This window comes from Hemiscyllium ocellatum, chromosome 47, assembly GCF_020745735.1.
Source record: "Hemiscyllium ocellatum isolate sHemOce1 chromosome 47, sHemOce1.pat.X.cur, whole genome shotgun sequence".
Lineage (NCBI taxonomy): Eukaryota > Metazoa > Chordata > Chondrichthyes > Orectolobiformes > Hemiscylliidae > Hemiscyllium > Hemiscyllium ocellatum.
In genome coordinates, this window is record NC_083447.1 from 9,590,468 (window position 1) to 9,613,172 (window position 22,705).

The 22,705-nt window shown below is 41.0% G+C and overlaps 1 protein-coding gene across 3 annotated transcripts in view; it reads left to right on the forward strand.

The window, feature by feature from the left end:
- Positions 1 to 17,459, forward strand: part of arhgap35a (Rho GTPase activating protein 35a) — a 143,924-nt gene extending 126,465 nt beyond the window's left edge. For all 3 annotated transcript variants that reach the window (XM_060855936.1, XM_060855938.1, XM_060855937.1), the window contains exons 5-8: positions 8,363 to 8,440; positions 9,099 to 9,230; positions 11,004 to 11,109; positions 13,363 to 17,459. In XM_060855936.1, the coding sequence (XP_060711919.1) occupies positions 8,363 to 8,440; positions 9,099 to 9,230; positions 11,004 to 11,109; positions 13,363 to 13,657 (611 nt within the window). In that variant the 3' untranslated portion in view covers positions 13,658 to 17,459. The remainder of the gene's footprint in view (positions 1 to 8,362; positions 8,441 to 9,098; positions 9,231 to 11,003; positions 11,110 to 13,362) is intronic.
- Positions 17,460 to 22,705: the final 5,246 nt, after the last annotated feature.

Below are 22,705 nucleotides of genomic sequence, written 5' to 3' on the forward strand. Positions count from 1 at the left end.
TGCCAGAGAAAGTGATGGAGGCTGGTACAGTTGCAACATTTTAAAAGGCATCTGGATGGGTATATGAATAGGAAGGGTTTGGACAGTTATGGTGCTGGCAGGTGGGACTAGATTGGGTTGGAATATCTGGTCGGCATGGACGGGTTGGACTGAAGGGTCTGTTTCAGAGCTGTACATCTCTATGACTCTCTATTTGACTGCTGGCTGGTTTTAAAATTTGAATTTTTCTGAAATCCTATTTGGGAGTTTTATTGGACATGTATTATAGAAGGGAAGGTAAAAGTTAGGTTAGAGCAAGGACTTGTAAGTAGTTATTAATTATTGCCTGTTATACTTTAAGAAATAAAGTTGTTAATTTTTTACTTTAAATAGTTCTTGGTCACTCAAATTTTTAAGATTTATCCTGTGCAGTAATCTCTATCTGTGTTGCTTGTTTTAAATTAAGTAGAAGAGTTTACCCCGTGTTGTAACAAATGCCATGAACAGTGGGATCAGATCCAAAATTGAGTGTCATTTCCTTTGCCCAAACAGCCTCTTGCATCCATATCCACTACTTTGTGAACTTTTAAGTAGCATTGATAGTTTATGTTGCTGTTGTCAATTTTGTGTTCGATCCAGCCAGGCAGGAATTGCACTGAAACCAACCCCTTTTATCCAGGACACTTCTGTCCAGGTTTCTTTAAAACCTATCCCCTCAATTTGATTCATTGAATGCAATGCCCAAAAGTTAATATTTTCTATGACATTGTGATCATTCACAAATGCCTATTATTTTTGCCCATTTTCAGGGATTTCAATATCTTAATTAGGTGTAAGAGATGGCCCTTTTAATAATCATCTATGCAGTTAACCAGAAGGATGTTGAATGGAACAGCTGTTACTGGAATGTTTCAAGGCTTCGATTTCTATTCCTTTTCTGTCTGTGACTGCTAATTTTGGAAGGCTGTATTTATTTGGTAATCCAAATCCCTGCTACAGAAAGCAGGATATCCCAATAATTGTCTCTATGACAGAAATGCTATCCTTGTGTTTTATTTCTTGGAGTTTGATTATAGCCATCCACACTTTTTTTTTTCTGTTTGCACTCGAGCGTTTTCCACTAATTTCCATGGCTATTTCTCCATGTGATTTTGTCTGAAGTTCCCCAAACATCCATCTTTACCACCTGTTTTTATTGGGTACCGGTAAGCTTAGTTGACTGGATGGTTGGTTTGTGATGTTTTGGAATGATGCCAGTAGTGAGTTCAGTTCCTACACCAGCTGAGATTACCATTGAACATTCTCAACCATGCCTGAGCTGTGGTGACCCGTTGTTTAAATTCACGACCAGTTTTCTTGCTCTCGCGTCCTCCTGAGAGCAGCCCTATGGTCCTGTGGGACTGGGGTGACTTTACCTCTTCATTATCTATACATTGTCCCTCGTGATAAAATGTGCAAGCATGGGGTTAGTTTTCATTTGTAAGCCTGTGAGAACTGGATCTACCTTTTGACTTCCCTTGATACCACCAGTATTTCTCCTCTTACAGACTGCCATATTATGGATGAGTCAGAATTTCCTTTGAAAAGACCAAGGCCATTTTCTTTAATTTCTGCCAGAAATTTTCTTTCACTACTCCATCATTAGCTGTTTGTGTGACAGCACTAAGCTCAATCTTTTGCTTGTTCTAGAGTAGAGCTACATATTCCATATTTTCTCTAGGGAACATTGCCAGCTCTTTCTGCAACTGGACCGATTATTGATGTCACCTCCGATTAGGCTTTTCAAGTATCCTCTTTGTGAAATTTATGAACAGCACCGTTTGTGCATCAAGTCATCTGTTTCTGCCACCTGCATGCAGAAATATACACGGCCCCATTGAGCTATACAGACTTTGTTTTCCAACAAATGAATTTACGATACTTGTCCCTGCAAATAAATTCACTTTACATCTGCAACTATTTCTAACTTTGGTTCTCATTTGCTATCTCTTGCATTTGCTCCCATCCTTTCTTGCACCTTCCCTCCACTCTCTACAGCTCCAGTATTAGTAGCATTATGTGCAGAGGCTCTGGGTTAGGGGTGTAGTGTCAAAGCTGACTCTTCTCTTCAAATTTTATCAGCAATCTATATAAGGAAAACGAGTTTTAGCAGATCCTTCATTCCTGAAAGTAACAACATTGCGAGGGTGGGGGCATAAATATTGTTGAGAATACTCCTCTAGACACAATTGCATAGTTAATAACAGAAGTAAGTGAAGACTATTCCTTTGAGGTGGACAAAAGAGAAGGGACCCTTGAGGATAGTCTTGTGTTCCATCTAAAAGCCTTCAGAGGGAGAGGAGATGATGTGGTACTGTAACAATAATCCATTTGTGGCTTTGATTGGGATGGTTTTAGGGTGGAGATGGAAACCTGAATGCTACAATCAAACACAGAAGTCAAAGAAAGGTGCATTGGTTTGTTGGAACGCGATGATAAAAGCAAAGAATTTTCCAGTAGGCGTGAAAGCTAATGAGAAATGTTCAAGAATTCACAGAATATCTTGGGAAAATGTATTTCTGCTTCAGTTATTTTTGTTTCTGAATCACCAACTTATTGGTTACATGGTTTTGGTAAACTGTATATGCAACACAGACATTCTTATTAAAATTTGAAGTGTCCTGAGGTTTGTATTCTACAGGCTTCTACTTTATGTAAAATCCAACCAGCCAACTTGTGGTTGAGTCTTTTTTCCCATCTCTTCCTGTTGTGGCCTGAAGCCAAGTAAAAAGTATGTTTTCACTTATGCAAAGTGGGAGATGTGGGTCACAGAAACATTTCTGGTTCTTTTGCAATCTAAACAGAAAAGCAAATCTGTCGTACAGTTGGATTTCTGTTTTTAATCCTGCTGCAAGCTGATTTTGATGAAGTAAAGTATTCTGGGAACATAATTAGAGGTGGAAGGGGGTAAGGGATAGAGTCTGGAAGGGACAAAGTCCGGTTTCCTCATGTCATGTGATGCGGCCCCACTGAGTGTTTATGTGACAGCCCCTGCAGAACTGCACAAACTTGGCAACTGCACTGAAAGAAACTAACCCAAGAAGTTTGTTCATTTGCATCATTAGGAAAAATGTACTAGCTGGTTTGGGCGGCATTCGGAGGCTGGAACAGAATCTTCAGGGCTCAAATATTTTTCTACTTGTGACTGACTTGATGTAAAGCCTTCTATTGTGTCACAGCATTGTTTATGTTGAATTCTTCTCGCCTTTGTAATTCAGCTAGCCTGAATGCAAGGCTTTAAATTTTGTTTTGGTGTGATCTTATTGGACGAAATTGCTTCTCCAGTTGTCTGCACTCCTCTCTTAAATGTAATGATTTATGAGGTTAAATGTTGTCAGTAGCCTATTGACATCAAAGTTTGGTGGTCACTTATGTGGGGAGCCCTGCAGGTTTCTTGAACATGGAAAAAATGATACCACTTTTACCAAATGCAAGTTCCAGAAGCACTCTGAAGAATGATTAGGAACAGGAGTTAGAACTGACTTTCCCATTTCTTTAATGGGTCAGTTAGGTGAATTATTGACCCTAATCTATTTTCCACCTTAAATTCGGACCAAAATCGAGAAAAGTTACCAAAGAAGGCATTTGCTTTTCAACAAAGTCTTTTTTTTAATGCAAAGTCAAGATGTCACCAGTAGTGCACAAATCAACCAGTCACCTTACAGCACCACCTGTTCTGTACATGACCCCCAAGTTAGCATCCTGGATTTTATTTTGTACTTTTTCATTACGTGTAAGTTGCCAATGCTGTTCTTTATTGCTCAGTATTCAGTTTCAAGAGCAGGATTTAAAACACAAAAAATGAAAAGATGCCTTTAATTTTAAATTTACTGCAAGTTTGTGCTTTGGATGACAGTACAACAATCTTAAGGTACTGTATTTCAATTTAATCATCAAAAAGCCACTAACTGAAATTTTGTTCTGAAGTACAAATTGTTTTTGTTTTATGAAGTACACTCTTGGTGCTATTTAGTGCAGTTCTTATAAAAGGAACACTTTTTATTCTTGGCCTTTGTGTGACTCCACCTCCGTTGCCTGAACCTTCAGAAATGACAGATCAGGATTTCACAAGGTTGCAAGATTATTGGGGCCAGGAATTGCACTTGGCCAGCGAACTCAGATAAACTAAATCAGACCTGATATCCAAAATAATGAAGCCTCGCCTAACTGCATTCTTTGTCACAGTAGTAATTGTAGGAGCATTTAGTAAAACCCAGTACCATGTGTCACATGTACGCTCTTGACCTGTATCTCCAACAGCATTGCATCATGATGGCTCAGGGCTGTACCAGCCCCCCCCAGTTCCACTTCATCCTGCAGCTCACTTGACGTGATAACAAGAAACATTTTTTTCTTTTCAGGCATCAAGGCAAGCAAGATGCAACAACTTAGAGATCCCCATGGCACTCTGGGAGCTTCCTCCCAGCCCCTTCCCTCTTCCTGCATGCCCTCTTTTTCCCGCCCCCACCCCGCCTCTTGTCATGCATTCACCATCCTTCCTGACCTTCCGCTCTTTGCTGAATACAGAATGTTCAGGAAAGGTCTCCATTTTATCCCTCTGCATTCCCACCCTAGTGAATTTCCTGCACAATGTGACATTGACCTCTTCTTTTGCCTCCGTGCCCATTTCTTTGGCCAAAAGTCCCCTACATGTCCCACAGACACCTTGGTCCATCTCCAACATTTTTCTTCTTCGACAGACACACACACACCCTTTTACCTGCACTCGACCTGTTCATTGGCCTGTTGAAGTGATGTTGGTCACTCAATTTCTCTGCACCCCCCCCCCCGCCCCTTACCCATTCCAGCCTATCTTCCCAGTGCCAGTTATCAGATACCTCCTCCTATCTCCCTGTCCCATGACCCCACCATGGGACAGCAGGCCATTGTGTCAACTATAGTCACCAAATTCATCTCATCTGGTGATCTCCCTTGTCTCCAACTGCCGCCAATCTGATTAGTGACCCAACCCCACACAGCTCACTTCTCCTTCCTTCCAAAAAGTCACAAACAGGACTGTCCGGACAGGCCCATTGTTTCTGCCTATTCCTGTCCCACAGAACTTAACTCTGTCTTTTCTCCCCTATCCACTCCTTGCCTACTTACCTCCATGGTTCCTCTGACACTTTACGTCTGTTTCAGAATTTCCAGTTTCCGGGCTGCTATAAAAATAGTTCTGAGGAAGGGTCACTGGACCTGAAACATTAACTCTGATTTCTCTCCTCAGATGCTGCCAGACCTGCTGAGCTTATTCAGCAATTTCTGTTTTTGTTTCAGATTTACAGTATCTGCAGCTCTTTTGGTTTTGATATTTTAAAAATTGCTTTGTGTTATGATCCTATATATAATGAGTTTGAGTCTCATTCATTTTCTGTACTGCATGGATGGGAATCCAGTGGAATGATTCCTATAGTCTCAATCGTAACTTGGATGTTGTCTGGGTGCAGGAGCAGCCATCTGATAGTTATTGTGTTTTCTCCTTTGGATAGCTTAAGCAGTGTTAAGTAGTATTCTGGTACTGTCATAGAGCTGGGCATGCTGTGAATAGAAATCTGGAGATATAGAAGCAATAAATGGACTGAATGAATAGAAGCTCATTGCACCTATTTCTTGTGATTTCTTAGAAATACCATTAAGTAGAAGCAAATCTTTTTCCCCCTTCTGGATATCCAATGTCACAAATACTACTACCATATGCTTTGCCACTTGTGAATGTTGACAGGGAGCAATCACCAGCAAATCTAGTTCTGACCTTGCTGTGACCAAAATGCATGTGCCGTTCCCACCATACAAAAACAAAAGACATTGGCGCGAGTAGGCCAGTTACCAAATCTTCTCTGCCATTGACTATGATCGTGGCTGAACAGATTGTGGCCTTTAGCTCTATTCTTCTGCCTGCCTCTCCATGTAACATTGTCTCCCTTAAAGGAGAGTCAGTGTTTCTACAGCACAGAAAGATGCCCGCCATCAAACATCCAATATTATTAATCCGATTTTTCATGACTTAACATACAAAGCTACCAGCCATGATATCCCGCGTGTTCATCTAAATTGTTCGTAAATGTCTTGAGTTTCTGCTTCTACCCACCCACTCCTCTTTAGGCAGTGACTTTGAGAAACCACCACCTTCTCGGTGGAAACAAATTTCCACACGTTCTCTCTAAATCTCCTGTTCCTTACCTCAAAATTATCCCTCCTTATTGTCACTTTACTAAACAGAAAAGTTTCTCCCTATTTATGCCCCTCAAACATTTTACAACTTAGTCAGCCTATCTAGTCTTTCTACATAATTGAATTGCTCCAACCCTGGCAAAATCCTGGTGAACCTGTTTCCACACTGTAAGTAATCTAATCTAAAAACCTTTTCTGCACCCTCATTAGTGCAAACGCATTCTTCCTGTAGACAGGAGACAGAACGGCACATGATACTCTGGCCCCAATGACATGCCACCTTACCTACTTGTCCTGCTTCCTTTAAGTATCTGTGGACATGCACAGCAATGTCCCTCTGATGGGTCCGTACTTTCTATGGACCCACATTCAATGTGTACACCCTTGCTTGTTAGACCTTCCACTTTTTCAGGACTAAATTTCATTTTCTACTGAGTCCATCTGACCAGCCTGTCCATATCACACTATAATCCAAAACTTTCCTCCTTGCTATTTATCACATTATATGTTTCTCATCTGCTAACTCATGTCTCCAAAACTTATTGTAGACCATTAATTACACTACAAACAGCAAGGGGCTCAGTACTGAACCCTGTGATATGCCACTGCACACTGGCTTCTAGTCACAAAGAAAGGCCTTCACCTTCTGTTTCATGTTGCTACACGAGCTTTGAATCCAAATTGCCATGCATCCTATACGCTCCACTTCTTAACCAGCCTGCCACCTTGTCAAAAGCTGTACTGAAGTCCCTGTAGACTACATCAACTGGTTTATCCTGCGCACCTGAAAATTCAGTCAAATTTGTTAGACATAGTCTTCCCCTGAACAAAGCCATGCTGACCATCCTTGGTTAATTCTTGCCTCTAAGTGGGGATTAGTTTGTCCTTCAGAATTTTTTCAGTAGTTTCCCTACCACAGATGTTTGACTCTCTGACCTGTAGTTTAGTGGTTTATCCCTTGAATAATGGTAGCATGATGTTCATCAAACTCTAATTAGACCATATGTATATTCTATGATACAGTCTCCATTGCTTTTGAATTTCGATAATTGATTCTCTGCAATAACACTTCCTTGTCATCATATTGAACAGCAGGCCTGTTACTTTTAAATTGTGCCTTTCATTCTAGATTTCTTAACAAGGAGACCTATAGTGTCAACATTCACTCTGTCATGTTCCTTCAGAATTTTCTGTTTCATCAAGACTTCCCTCACTTTCTTCAAAATTCCAATGAGTATTAACCCAATTTGCTCAACATTTCTTCATAAGATAGCTCCTTCATCTTAAAATCAACCTCATCTGAAGTAAATGTAAGTGTATCCCCTCTTAAGACCAAAACTCCACGTGATTATTGTCGGTGGCAAAATTTCCCTACTTTTATACACCATCCACCCTGAAGCAGAGGCTTACATTACATTTGTTTTTCTAATTACTTAATCTGATTAGATTAGATTAGATTAGATTTACAGTGTGGAAACAGGCCCTTCGGCCCAACGAGTCCACACCGACCCGCCGAAGCGCAACCCACCCATACCCCTACATTTACCTCTTACCTAACACTATGGGCAATTTAGCTTGGCCAATTCACCTGACCCGCACATCTTTGTGACTGTGGGAGGAAACCGGAGCACCCGGAGGAAACCCACGCAGACACGGGGAGAACGTGCAAACTCCACACAGTCAGTCGCCTGAGTCGGGAATTGAACCCGGGTCTACAGGCGCTGTGAGGCAGCAGTGCTAACCACTGTGCCACCGTGCCGCCCATCTGCATGTTAACCTTTTCATGATTCATCTACAAGATCATTCAGATACCTCTGCACCACAAAATTCAGCAGTCTCTCTCCATTTAATTAACAGTCAATGTTTCTATTCTTCCTGCCAAAGTGGACAACCTCAAGATTTCCCAATTCGTTATGCTCCATTTTTGACATTTTTATCCCCACCAGTGAAGTTTCTCAACCAATGAAAAGAAGCCGAAATATTCAGTTGAGCAACTATTCTCCAGCCCTGTGGTTATTCAGTTTTTCTATTTTATATCTTTACCGCTGTGCTAGATCTAGAGTTCACTCCAATATCTTTGATATCCATTTGAGGAAATTGTTAAATATGTGCAGTAAATTTTGTATGTGGAGCCAAGCTGAAGGCGTGAATAAACTGTTCCCTCTACTTTAAGGTCTGGGCACAGAGGGCATTTACCGTGTCAGTGGGAACAAGTCAGAGATGGAAAGTCTCCAGAGGCAATTTGATCAAGGTAAGTGGAAGGGGAAAGACGTCTTTGATAAACAATGGACTATTTTCAGTTGTGGGATGCTGCTGTGTTTTACTGAAGAGGTTGGGGAAAATGCAAATTTATTTTGTGTGTCTTGTGTTGGATGCGGCGAGTTGAGGATTTTCATATGGCAGTTCAAAATTATTTATTCTAAGTCTGTGCGGGCATTTTTTCAGTAGTCCCTTCGCATTTCACACACGTCTAGCAACTTTGGCATTATGAATGCTGGTAACTCTAGAAAATATGTTCCTTGTAGTTGTCCATGAATTAACCACGACATTTGAGTCTCTGATAGGTGGCAAACTATCTGAGCTTGAAGTAGAATACTGTCCATCTCTGAATGACACTTTTTTTTTCTTTTGCTGCTAAACTTGATTGTACTTTGCCAACTATTATTTCCATGGCTGACCGTTTTCTCAGCAATGAACAGGTTTCAAGTCCAGGAGTACAGGTGCATTATGTAACCCAACTTGAAAACCTCACTGAGGCAATGTTTATCAAAGATGAATAGGTCAGCATCATCAGTTCCTGAGGTATTGATTCAGATTGAAGAGGACAGGACTTTATTTGAATATATTGGGGTTATACTGTTAAGTTATATTGTCCTCATTTCTGATTAAAATATTTTTTCTGTTCACAGATCACAGCCTTGTTCTACAAGAGAAGGATTTTGCGGTGAATACAATAGCTGGAGCAATGAAAAGCTTCTTCTCTGAGCTTCCGGAGCCACTGGTCCCATATAGTGCACAGGTCGAATTGGTAGATGTCAGCAGTAAGTATGGACCAGCACGCAGTCTGTGGTAGAAAGAAAATGCCTTTCTATAGCATCCTTTAGAATATTCCAAAGATAGGGCTAATGGGTTGGATTTTGAAGATTAGTCATGATGTTTAATTAGGTAAGCACGATAGCCTCTCCTTCCTTAAAGCACTCCATAAACGGTGAACTCCATGATCTGCAGCCATTGGCAACCCTCCATAGTCATCATTCACTGTACCTCTATTAAGGTAAATGTTTGCTCCATTGAGTTTCTTTTGTTTCCTCATGTGACTGAATGTGCTGATCCTCGACCCACAGATCTTTTGCATGTGAGACAGCATGTCCTATGTAATGGGTTCAGAGGGAAGTCAAGGTCAAGCCATCTTAATCTTACCAGTCCATAGGGCTGCTGGCTCATTCGAGAGTGGGGGCTAGTGGTGATTTAACCTGAGAGCTGTACTACCTTGAGTGGAGGGGAATGGTTCATGTAACCTTGGCTGGTGATGCGAAGCTTCGCAAGTCAAACGTCCAGCCAACTAACCTAAGTATTTGCTACTTTTTTTAAAATCTTTCCTTCTCTTGTAACATTTTTCCTCGAAAGGTATGCAGCTTGATGGTGAAATGATTGCCACTTTGGTAGCAAGGTCCTCTGCTCATTAATGTCAGTGCTGCTATGCCATAAGGGGAAATTTGAGTTTCTTAGTGTTTTCTTCCTTGGAATGCTGACAATGTGAGAGTTGAGAAAATTCATACATATTGGCCATTCAAACAATGTTCATGCCACCGAAATTAGTTTTGCAAGGGATTTGATTGAATTCTTGTGGGACTGCCTTCAAGAAGGGCGCTGGTGTTTGGTCCTCCTGTTTAATCTGGAGAATGCCGTAAAAGCACTGCTGATGGAACTTCCCTAACCCGCTAGTGCTGTTGCTGCATCGTTTATTTCTCTGCCCCTACTCTGCTCTCCTCACCAACTAATACTCCACAATTGTCAAGGAACTGTTACACCTTGTTTTAAATCTTCAACAAATTGATGTGTATGTTTTGAATAATCAAGGAGAGCCACAAATTCACGCTGGTCACTTTCAAATGGTACCTTTGGAGAAGTTCTGCTTGAGCAATCTTCACCTGTTTTTCTAGGATTTGATGCTGCAGCTCTTCAACTGAAGTCGAGCAGATGGCTGGGGAAAATTATGTAACTGCTGATGCTCTGTCTCGGGTTTATAGGAGAGATGTAGGAGTGAAGCAAGGTTCTCGGTGATGATAATTCTGATGTTTTAAACCCTGCTGATAGTTGCTGTTTTTGTTGTGGTTAAAACTCTAATGATTTTGTAAAATTGGCGTTTGGTGAAATATGGGAGTTACCTGTAGAGTATGTAATCAGCTAATTATCGATATGTTTAGATGATGTGAACTTCTGTATTATTTCAAAAAAAACCTTTTGCCACAATCAAGCTTTTTTTCCCCACAAATTAAATTCAGACCAGGAATCGTAATACATGCTCATCTGTTTCCTGTGGTTTTGTACTATATTAGGTGATCAGCTTTACCCCGTGCACAATGAAGAGTGGTAAGATTCTCTTCACTTCATCAATTCTCTCCCTCCCTTATATTCCAATACCCAAATGTGGCAGATAAACTGGCGTCTGTGAAACACCCTCCATTCTAGGATCTGCATTGGGGTGCAGGGTGTGTGGATTCAGCTGCCGCCACTGTAATGCAGCTCATGACGGAATCACTATGATGATCCACATGCTGTCTGCATTAAATTACTTATTTTTCTTCTCTCAGAACAGCCTGATAAGGAGCTGAAGTTGAATGCACTTAAGGAAGTGTTGAAGAAGTTTCCGAAAGAAAATTATGAGGTCTTCAAATATGTCATCACCCACTTAAACAAGTAAGTAATTGCTTGATGCAAGCAATAAGGCTATCCTGCATAAAAATTGTGCTTAATTGACCTGGCTAATTAATGGTGCAGAGGATATCATAAACCAATGGTTCAAATAACTGAGACCGTATTTTTTCTTCTAATGATACAAATCAATTTAAAGTGAAGAAGAAAGCAAATCTCTTTAGGAATTTAAAACGCTTGCCCTTACATGTATGTGTGATTCAAAATTACTAACTGTACAGGCCTTCCTGTGCTGCAACTCAACTTTTTCTCAGCTATAGCACAACAGAGATGAAATTACAGACACTGTTTTGATGATCCTTTTGGAGTTATATTTTTTCTTGACCTTCTATTCCTGTGTTCTTTATAGCAAGGTCAGATTAAATTCTTGTGTGCACTTCAATGCAGGCATTGGCCTGTTTTAAATAAAGTATTAATTCCTGCATTGAAAGTGTGCACAGGAATTCATTTAATTAAACCCAAGTGCAGAAACAGCATATGTTCTGAAATTCCTGTGCTACTTGTTAGGCATGTTGTTCAGAGAGTTCATACTTTTATCAAAACTTTGTCTCCGATCTTCCACTTAAATTCAGTGAAATCTAATTATCCATACTTCAAGTAAGTGTGTACTTGACTATAGACCAGCATTTTCCTGGGATAAAGCCTCGAACAGTATCACCTGACAAAGTAGTATGTTCTCATAATGGATGTAAATTGACCTTAAGGTCCAAAGAAAATTAACTTCAATGCTCCTCATTTCTATGTCAAGGTGTTCCTGGACAATGTGTGTGAGCCAAAATCTGCTCACTTTTTTTTATTGGAATGGAAGCAGGTGTGGGTGGCACTGCATTCTTTTTGTTCTAGTTAAAGGAATCAGGTGCAGCACACTTTTGTTTAACTTGCACCTATGGGGCCGGGAGTGTGTTGGTTGATCAAATATTCCAGCGATCAAATATTCCGGATGATCAAGAGGTCCACATAATCTATGTTTTTAAAAAGAAACACACTCCGTAATAGAGATGTAATACAGAGGGAATACATATCACTGTCATACTTTATTTACAGCATAAATCACCTTGTATAGGAATGGAACTTCACCTTAAATAAAGCTTACTATCTCCGCGATATCATAGTAGTAATAGAACATAATCTTCCAATATTTGAGATATAATTTTTGCCAGTTCATCAAGATTGCCAGTTCATAAGACACTGGTTAAAAATCAAGCTTGCTGTACTTCCTTGGCTTTGCTGTTTTGGAGAACACAGAGCCATTACTTGCAAGCTGGACTATTTTTGAGGATGTTAATGAACCAGTTAGGGTTTCATGTCAATCTGACAGCTTTAGTGGCCATTATAGTTTTGCTACCAGACTTGTTCACTTTTAATGGCTTGCCATCGTACAGCTGCAACTCACAACCTGTTTGGACCAAAAGTACTAGGCAGCCACCACACTCTTCAGAATGGAGCTTTCAGTGCCACTGATTTTTGTTTGTTGCTATTGATATTACTAGATCAGCAAACAGTGTTTGTACACCATTTTTCTCTCCCATTATTTCATTTTAATGCTCACCAAGCCGATTAAAGAACTGAGAAATGTAGTTATTCTCTGCCAGTAATATCTGCAGTGTCACTTCTACAAGTGTTTTTCAAGCCCCAAATTCATTGTCTCCTGTTAGGATTTTCATTCAGCTACTTGTTATTTTTGCTGAACTGTACTAAGGGGCATGTACCAGGCTAACTGAGGAACAATAAAGATGTTGATTCAGGCAGGCTTTAGTCCTGTCATCCGCTCTTTCACCTCTTCCCAACCTACTTTCAGGGTGTTGTTTTAAAATTGCTCATGTTGTTGGCTGGGCTACCATTTATTGCCCATTCCTAATTACCTCAGAAAAGGTGGAAGTGGACTTCCTCCCTAAGTTGCTACAGGGACACCCATTGTGCTGTTAGAAAGGGACGTAATCATTGTTTGTATTGTACGTTGGATTATTATTTCTAATTGTAGCAATATTTACTTGACAGTTTTCAATAACAAGAGGAAAAGAAATAGGTTAACAAGAGGATTTTTCTTGTGAAACTGATGGGTTCATTTCTGTTCAAATAGTCTTGGGAGATGGGAGAAGTGTTTGTAGCTGCAAGAAAAGAGGGAAATGTACTGTTCACAGTTGAGTAGGTGGTGACACAGGGAGGTGGCTAAATGTTTTGTTTATGCTCACTTTGTTCAATGTATTATGTAGACTACTGGGTTCTGTTTCATTTCAGGGTCAGTCAGAACTGCAAGTTGAACCTGATGAACAGTGAGAATCTCTCCATCTGTTTCTGGCCCACGCTTATGAGGCCTGACTTTCAGACCATGGATGCTCTGACAGCTACCAGGACGTACCAGACTATCATCGAGCTCTTCATCCAGCAGTGCCCTTTCTTCTTTTACGACAAGCCAATAATGGAACTGATCAGTGCTGTTCCCAGTTCCCCCACCTCGAACACTGCCTTTCAGTGCCCATCACCTGTAACAATGATTCCTTCACCACCACAGTCGCCTCCCCCAACACCTTAGAGGCCACTTCAACATCTGTGAACACAACTGCAGACGGAACGGCCAAGTAAACTGTGAATTGGGTTATAAATATGCCAGGTATCATAACTGGGTTTTTCAAAACTGCCTTGGGTTATGATACCCTTTTCTGTTGTACAGAGCAGTGTAATCATAGTTAAAACAAATGACATGGCACTAAGAAAATTGATTAAATACCCAAATACTGCAGTTACTGCAAAAGGAAAGTCCATGACTTCATAGTGGGTTCTGTGAAATGCAAATAGCACAGATTCCACTACAGAGTGGTTTCTCAAAATGCACAATGTTTAAACAGTTAATTATACAGACAAACTCTACTGCTTATTTAATTTAAACTTGTTCCCTTCTAAGCCAATATAGAAAGTTGCTTTATTTACTTTTGGTTAGTGCCAACTCTTGCTTAGAGAATTGTTTTTGAGATCACATGCTGCTATTTTAACCTTTATTAAAAATAAACGCGAATTTCATGCGGACTGTTAATTCACAGCAGACATGCCCAATGGGCACAGCCTCGTGGTAATATTTGTGAATGTGAGGTGTGAACATGAGCAGTTATCCTAGGTAGAATGACCAAGCCCAGCATGTAGATGTACATCTGTAAAGATGGTTCATTTGGGAAGCCATTCTAACCTTGGGGCATTTGCTTAAAGGAAAGAACACACTAAATTAATGTTATGATAAAATCTGTGTCCTAAGGTTCTGTAGAGCTTGTAGTAAAGAGGTTTGTCTGTATAACAATGATGTGAGCAGCTGCATGAAAGTGCTTTGTGCAAAAGCAGATTTTTAATGCTGGTTTTCCCAATATCCATGCAGCTTCAGTGGCTGATGTCTGTGGAACTTTAGAACCTCTTTTGTCTCGTTCTCACTAGCTTGATCTGTTCTGGTTCACAATTGCCCAATTTGGTCCCTGTCAGAATCCAATTGAAACAGTCCTGGATCATTTGCCGTTGGGCAGAATTTCCTCCTCCTTCCATGCTTGCCCTATCTTCAGGACCACATTTGTTGTCTGTCTCTACTGCTGCCCCATCTTTACCCTTCCTTGTTAACTAGCCAGACCTGATGTGTAGTGCCAGCTAGGAGCCTCTTGATGCAAAAGGACAACCTATTGCCAACTAAGTGTCAGCCAACTTCATGTCAAATTTGCCCATCACTTTAAATGGTTCGTGTGATCCCCTATCCCCTTTTTAGGTTGCGCAAAAGTTAAACATTTCTTGGCTGGTGCCTTGCATCTGTCCAGGCAGTAGTTAAGGTGCTTTAGGATGTGGCTTTCTCTGAACTGGCTTTTTTTTTGTTAAACAATAAATAACTTAAATGCTTAAACTGCATGTTAGCACATGCATGGTTTATCACAATGTTTTATAACCATCCTGAGGTGTGTCACTTTTGATGTGTATCACAAAGACCTTTCTGCCCAGTGATGTCTACTAGAAAAGCAAATACATATGGACTGTATTGCGCAGCACTGTGATAGATCCTGTGCTTGAATAGCTTCACTCTGCTGAAACTTGAAGAATGGCCAAATTTGCAAGATATTGTAGGGTGGCCATTGCCCACAAAATCATACCTCAGCACCAATCAGTGCCTAAAGGAGATGGAATGGGGGCTGGAAGAGTATCAAAAATATGAACAGGTACAGCTAAATGCCTGAGCAACTCCAGTCCTGAAACAGTTCACTTTTATGGTTAGTGTGAAGGCTGCATAAGGGGTCCTCTTTAAAAAAAATATATATATATAAATAAATATATATATTGAGGTTTTATAATCCTAAAGTTCAAATTCCACAGCGCCAGGTCTGAGAACCGACATTACACATGACACTGTAAATGCAAGAATTCATTGTTTAATGAGCTGAGCAGCAGTTGCTATGAAATATGCCATTGTTCATTAACACTACCATTATTTTTAGCAATTTGTTCTTTGAACTATTCAGCTCTTATCTGGAGTTTGTAACAAATCATATGTTTCAGTCATGAGGCAAATTCATCAATACCTGGCCAGTGTGTTCTTAGCATTTCTTTTCCCCCATAGGGCTGTGCCAGTGAATCAATTTTAAAACACTTAGTTGATCTAAGTATTCAGCTCTGCCGATTTGGGTATGGTACGTACGGTTATGGTCTTTCCAATAACAGAACAAACACTAAAGTGTTATGTGTTTGTGTGTGTGTGGTTTTTGTAACTAGTCAAAGTTGTGCGTATTGACTGGGCAAAATGTGAAGTGGACAACCCAGATCCATTGTTTCCATATAAGATGCTGACAATTTATTCAGTTTTATATTTTTTGTTTGCCAATGTATATTTCTAAATGTTTAAGAATGGATTGTACTGATTCTGTCAAACGTGTTGGCGCAGTCCTTGTCTCCCAGTTATGATCCTAATGACTGGTAGTTATTAGGAAGAGTTGATTCATATAAAGCCATCAACGATTACTGATTGATTAATGATTCCAGAATTTCCAAGTTAACAAAGTTTTGCTTCATTAGGAAGGCCTGGCTTAGCTTTGAAGCCTGCAATTGCCTGAGTGTCTCCATTCCTAACTCATCCGTTTCTGAATTAGAAGCGGGTATGGCAGATGAGCAAAAGGAACTGCAGTCTAATCTTTTTTTAAAATTATAGACTATTTATGAAATAAATTGGTACGGTTTTATCTGAAATGGCAATTCTTCACACAGCTGATGACCAGCAAGTCTATCAACAGCAGAAGCTATGCTGTCACGTACATGTTAGGAAGAGAAGTACCTCCTGAAAATAGATTGATTTGGCAACTCTGGCTTGGTGTTGACTAAATGACCAGTGTTGCAGTGGATCTTGTCTGCAGCATTTGGGCATTAATTCCTTTTCCAGTTGGGTGGTACTCCCTTAAAAGGGAGTGGAAGTTGCCCTTTTGAGGATGAGCAGGCTGTTTAATTTTCTGTTTATGTTCTGAATTTGGATCAAAAGTTGAATGAAATTGGTTCAAAGCAAAATTGTGGGGCTTTTTGTGTTTGATATCCGAAAATTTTTAAGAGCTAAATCAATCTGAGTGAAAATAAAATATTTTAGTGAAACTGTCTTCACGGTTTGGATGATATTGAAAGGAGTTAGTGTGTAGCAATAACTTGGATTCTATGTCTCTTTCAAGACCACACCACCACACATGGCAAGCCATTCCCTCAGGCATCAGTGAAGGAAGAAGCCAATGATTTACTGAACCATTGATTATTTTTAAATTTTTCCTCCCTCTTAACTGTTGGAGGAATGATATTGGGTGTGTGTGCAACGCACCAGGTAACAGCTATAAACATCAAAGTACAGCAACAGATGCATTGGCCTTATTGGGTTTTCTAAAATAGCCTCTTTTTATGCAAAAAGTATCATCCAAAATAATTGTTAGGTTTAAACTAATTTGAACCCAAATTTAGATGTTTTGTAGATCAGTTTTTACATGGGAATGGGAAATTGCCCTTGAAAACTCATGCTGAATATACTCCTGCCATGTTTTACCTTGCTGGAACTTCAGAATTGGATCATTATGGGGAAAGAGTCTGTTAGAAATGAGGAGTCTCTGGTTCTCAGCAGATTCATGCACAAAGGAGAGCTGCTAACTTTAACTGTGTCTTTCACATCTTGCCAATACCCTGCAAACATCCAGTAAACTGCATCTTACTAACCTGTGCTATATAAACGTGATGAAATTTCTTTGTGACATTTCCAGTATTTTGGAACTCTGTTAAAAGTTGCAATAATCATCGTATCTGTTTTCTTCCTAAGGGAGTAATACTACAGATTTTCCTCCTTCCTCCTCCCCCTTCCTCCTCTCCTCTCCCTCTCTCCTCCTCCTCCCCCCTCCTCTTCCCCTCCTCCTCCCCCTTCCTCTTCTCCTCCCCCTCCCCCTTCCTCTTCTCCTCCTCCCCCCCTTCCTCTTCTCCTCCTCCCCCCCCCTTCCTCTTCTCCTCCTCCCCCCCCCTTCCTCTTCTCCTCCTCCCCCCACTTCCTCTTCTCCTCCTCCTCCCCCTTCCTCTTCTCCTCCTCCTCCCCCTTCCTCTTCTCCTCCTCCTCCCCCTTCCTCTTCTCCTCCTCCCCCCCCTTCTCCTCCTCCTCCCCCTTCCTCTTCTCCTCCTCCTCCCCCTTCCTCTTCTCCTCCTCCTCCCCCTTCCTCTTCTCCTCCTCCTCCCCCTTCCTCTTCTCCTCCTCCTCCCCCTTCCTCTTCTCCTCCTCCCCCCCCTTCCTCTTCTCCTCCTCCTCCCCCTTCCTCTTCTCCTCCTCCTCCCCCTTCCTCTTCTCCTCCCCCCCTTCCTCTTCTCCTCCTCCCCCCCTTCCTCTTCTCCTCCTCCTCCCCCTTCCTCTTCTCCTCCTCCCCCCCCTTCCTCTTCTCCTCCTCCCCCCCCTTCCTCTTCTCCTCCTCCCCCCCCTTCCTCTTCTCCTCCTCCTCCCCCTTCCTCTTCTCCTCCTCCTCCCCCTTCCTCTTCTCCTCCTCCCCCTTCCTCTTCTCCTCCTCCCCCCCCTTCCTCTTCTCCTCCTCCCCCCCCTTCCTCTTCTCCTCCTCCTCCCCCCCCTTCCTCTTCTCCTCCTCCTCCTCCCCCGTCCTCTTCTCCTCCTCCTCCTCCCCCGTCCTCTTCTCCTCCTCCTCCCCCGTCCTCTTCTCCTCCTCCTCCCCCGTCCTCTTCTCCTCCTCCTCCCCCGTCCTCTTCTCCTCCTCCTCCCCCGTCCTCTTCTCCTCCTCCTCCCCCGTCCTCTTCTCCTCCTCCTCCCCCGTCCTCTTCTCCTCCTCCTCCCCCGTCCTCTTCTCCTCCTCCTCCCCCGTCCTCTTCTCCTCCTCCTCCCCCGTCCTCTTCTCCTCCTCCTCCCCCGTCCTCTTCTCCTCCTCCTCCCCCGTCCTCTTCTCCTCCTCCTCCCCCACTCTCTCGCTCTCCCTGCCACAATCCCCACCCACTGCTCTCTAAGACAGCTCATGTTCTTGTGTCCTCAATTGTGGAATAAATCTGGGCTTCACAACATGAGTTTTTTTTTATTTTACTTGATAATTATTTGGGTGGATTAAAAGATGGAACATGGGTGCACAGCTTTGAAATGTTTAACAGCAGCACGGACAAGCCAAGTCAACCTTGGACGCTTATACCTTACAGATATATCCAGGCTGGTGGAATCCACTCAATTTTGGGGAAGTGCATAAATTGAAATGTAAGAGGAGCCATAGATTTGAGTGGTTATGGCAATTTTTAGATTATAAATACCCTCCTGAACAATAAAAAAGGTTAGTTTGCAGTTGGGAAGGATGTACTGTGTTCAGCTTTCTGCAGTTATTATCAAAATAATTCCTGTCTGAGCTGTTTGAAACTTGACTAGTTTGGGGGTTTTGCACAATTACCTACTTATCAATTTGCACTTTAACTTTGTTTTCTTGTGGTATTAGCCCCCCACTGGAGGCTGTTTTCAAACTGATAGCCAAATGTGGTCAATTCCTGAAATAATTCAATGGTTTTAATTGTTCCCTCCCGCTTCAAGAGTAAGCATTTAACAGTCTTAAAATTATTCTTCTTAGCGTACAGATGCTCAATGCATTCATCCAGATGCCTTTGCTCTTTTTGCTGAGGCATTAAACTGTGTTTTTACTCGACTATTATTAGGAAATTAGTGCAAGCAGAGAAATCTCAAGTATGTGAACACTATCGTCTTGATTAGCTTCAAGGCAGATGATTTCCAAGATACAGAAACTGCAGATTCACAGTGGAAAGTAAAGTTTATGCCAAAAAAGCACATGCTTAGAAAAATAGGGAAGAAATCTCCACCAATTTAAATGCAGACCATTGATTTTTAACAAGTACCTCCATGCATTAGATAATTTGAGTGTTTATATAATTTGCTAACTCTTTCCCTTTGTATGTTTTGTAAATCTGTTTAAGCGTCAGGCTGAGTATGCTAATTGCCAGACTGCTCCATTCCCAACAACTGTAAAGTAGGCTTCATGAAATATCTTACAGCATTCACCACACTTTGCTTGTAGTCTGAGTTATATTCTGTACACATGTTAATAGAAATGTGCACTACATAATGCAAGATGGTTTGCACACTGCTCACCCTCTCAGCTTTACCAAGCCAGACTGATGAATGTCTCTCTCCAGGCCCTATAAATCAGTTTAGGACAGTATCAAGCCAGTTTCTGGTGTCACGAGCTTACCACACAGAATTGCTCCCTGACATTGGTAGTCTTAACCTTTTTGACAGTACAGAAGAATTGCATATATATATAAAAAGTTCCTATTCTGCACTCTGACTTTGCACTGGAACTCTTGTGAAGTCTTTGCTTGTTACTTACCCGGGACTACATACTGCTTGTGCTAAGCGTCTGTGCCAGCGTGCCCACAGTGGTAAAGCTATGTTAAAAAGGCCAGTAGTTGCTCCTCGTCTCCTGTGTGGTGCATTTAGTTTGTTCATTTAAACTTGGAGGATACAATCCAATTTTTATTTCTTCGTCTCTCCTTGAAAACAGGTCATACACGAAAAAGATCAATTTCACATCTTGATCTGGGTGACTGGGGGATTTATTTGATCAGCTTGTTACCCAGTTTGTTCAGGGAATTTGCCCACTCTTCTGCAGCTTGTATACTTGGGATAGATTTTAAACTCCAAGCGTTGTCCAAAACAGTTCCTTCTATGGCTGCTAATTTGCTGTAGTTTAATGATTTAAATCAAGGGTGCATAGAATAACCCGAGTAATGGTGTTGCATTATGAATGAAAGGCGAGAGACATTAATGCTAAAGGCTGAGTGTCTTTTTCTTAGAAAGAAAATTGAATGGAACCTTACTACATGGCTCATTCAATCAATTGATTTATCAAGTGTGACTGTCCTGAGAAATCTAGACCAAGACCAAGATGAAACAATAGGTACCCCAATCAACCATCCTGGAGTATAGGGTAACAAAACATTTCTGCCAGTGTTTCCTGCCTTTCTCCAGTTGGAGGCTAAATGTGCAGCTGTTGGTTAGAACAGGGGTGAAAGACCTAACTCTGGTGCCACCCATGACATGAAACCCATCAACATTCATTTGTCTATCGTCACTGATTAAGAATTTACCATTTGATTGAAGTATGAAGGGCAACCTGATGTCTTTGAACTGCCAGAGTCTACAGAGAGGAGGGAGGAAAAAGTTCAAATTACTTAATTGATGAAAGGAATATGTATATTTAAAAGAGCAAGTTATTTAATTCCCAATTTAGAAATTACGCAGAGGTTGCAATGCTTCCAGAAAAGTGTGAAAGCTGTTTGTTTTTTATTTTATTTGAACCTTTCCCAAATGAGGTGTGCATTCCAAGTTACTCTGTCCATGATAATGTACCCTGTCTTGAGTAATCAAGGTGGATATGGTTAGTGAGGAAATGAATATCTTCCCATGTTGACTCATGACATAAAATAAGTCTTAAAACTGTCATCATTAATGATGTTAACAGAGTTACACTGAGCTGTTTTGCGCAAGAAAATGCGGCATGGCTGGAGTATTTGGTTTTTCATCAAAGTTCTACAACAGACACAAATTAGACGCTTCAATCACTATGCTGTGTCCCCAAATAAATCAAGCATAGTTTTGAATTTTAACGCGCTTGGCTAATTACTCTTTATTGTATTTCTCTGCAGGTAGTTCCTGTTCTCTCTTGATTTCCACCTAAATTAGTCTGTCTCTCTGTTCCATCTGCCTCTCACCCTTACTGTAATCTGACTTGCGTTTGTTGATCTGGTCAGTTCAAATGAAATCACTGCCTTTACTCCACCTAACATTCTGTCTGTAAGCTGCTCCATATTTCATTGCTCCCTCTTAATGGTTATAGGGAAACATTCAATAAGCTCTGCATGCGCTGATGCAAGTTAACCACCCACATATTTTTGTTAGCAAAGTGTAGCACTTCCACAGAAGACTACTGAAAAGGTTTGAGATTGTCCTTTCGAACATATGGTTCAGTCCTTCCCTCTTAGAATTCCTTTAATGTAAACCCCTCACTCCCTGTCCAGTGTAAAGTTATTTACCTTTCATCTGCTGGGTTTTTATGCATGTAATTCTCTTTCTCTCTTCTCTTCCCCCCCCCCCCCCCCCCTTATCTTTTGATTGTAATTTTAACTGGAACAATGGACCATTGAATGTACGTCTGGGTAATTGAGCTGTGCGTTAATGGGGCTTGAATGGAGAAGGCCATCTTGAGTTGTCTAGCTGCCAGGCCATGAGTGTTTTCACATTTTTCTGTCGGTAGAGCACAAGGAGGTAATGAATTGAAAAATGCGAATGACCCATCACTGTGCTCTGGATTATTGTCCTCCCCTATATGTAAATATGTATTTTTCCTATTCTCCTACCACCTAGCACAATCAATTTTACAACCTTTCAACTCAAGAGGTACTACAGTAAAAACAAAGTACAGTGGATGCTAGAGATCTGAGATTAAAAACTAAGTGCTGGAGAAACTCAGCAGGTCTGGCAACAACTGTAGAGAGAAACAGAAGTACAATATGACTCTTCTGTGGACTCTTCTTTCCAAATGAAGGCCATAATGGAATCGAAACATTAACTGTTTCCTCTTGCTGAATTGCTCCAGTAAATTCTGTTTTGATTTCACGTAGTTCAATTGTCTGTCCAAAAGTACTGATGGTGGATGCTTCAGTTCTCTGTAATGCTGGTTTCCACCTCCTCCACCTTAGGGTGTACTAAGTGAAGTGATTTGTCATAACTATACTATTTCTTGGTATTTAAGACATAAACTGTGCCCAGAGGTCTCAGAACTTTCACTAGATTTGACAAAACCACTTCCAGCCTGCAAATAAAAGTGGGTGTACAAGTGAACAGGATGAAGGTAGGGAAAGGTGGCTGTCTTACAAGCACCGCAATAATTCTTTAAAACTTCAAAATGATATTCAAATTGACTCCAATCATCATTTTAATAATTTACATACTTCTGTTGCAAACTCTCAAATGTATTTTTCATTCAGTTTATAAATTATATGCTGAAAAGGTCAATTTTATTAATTTATAAAAGATGTGGGCTTATTTGCATTAAAATGCAGTAAT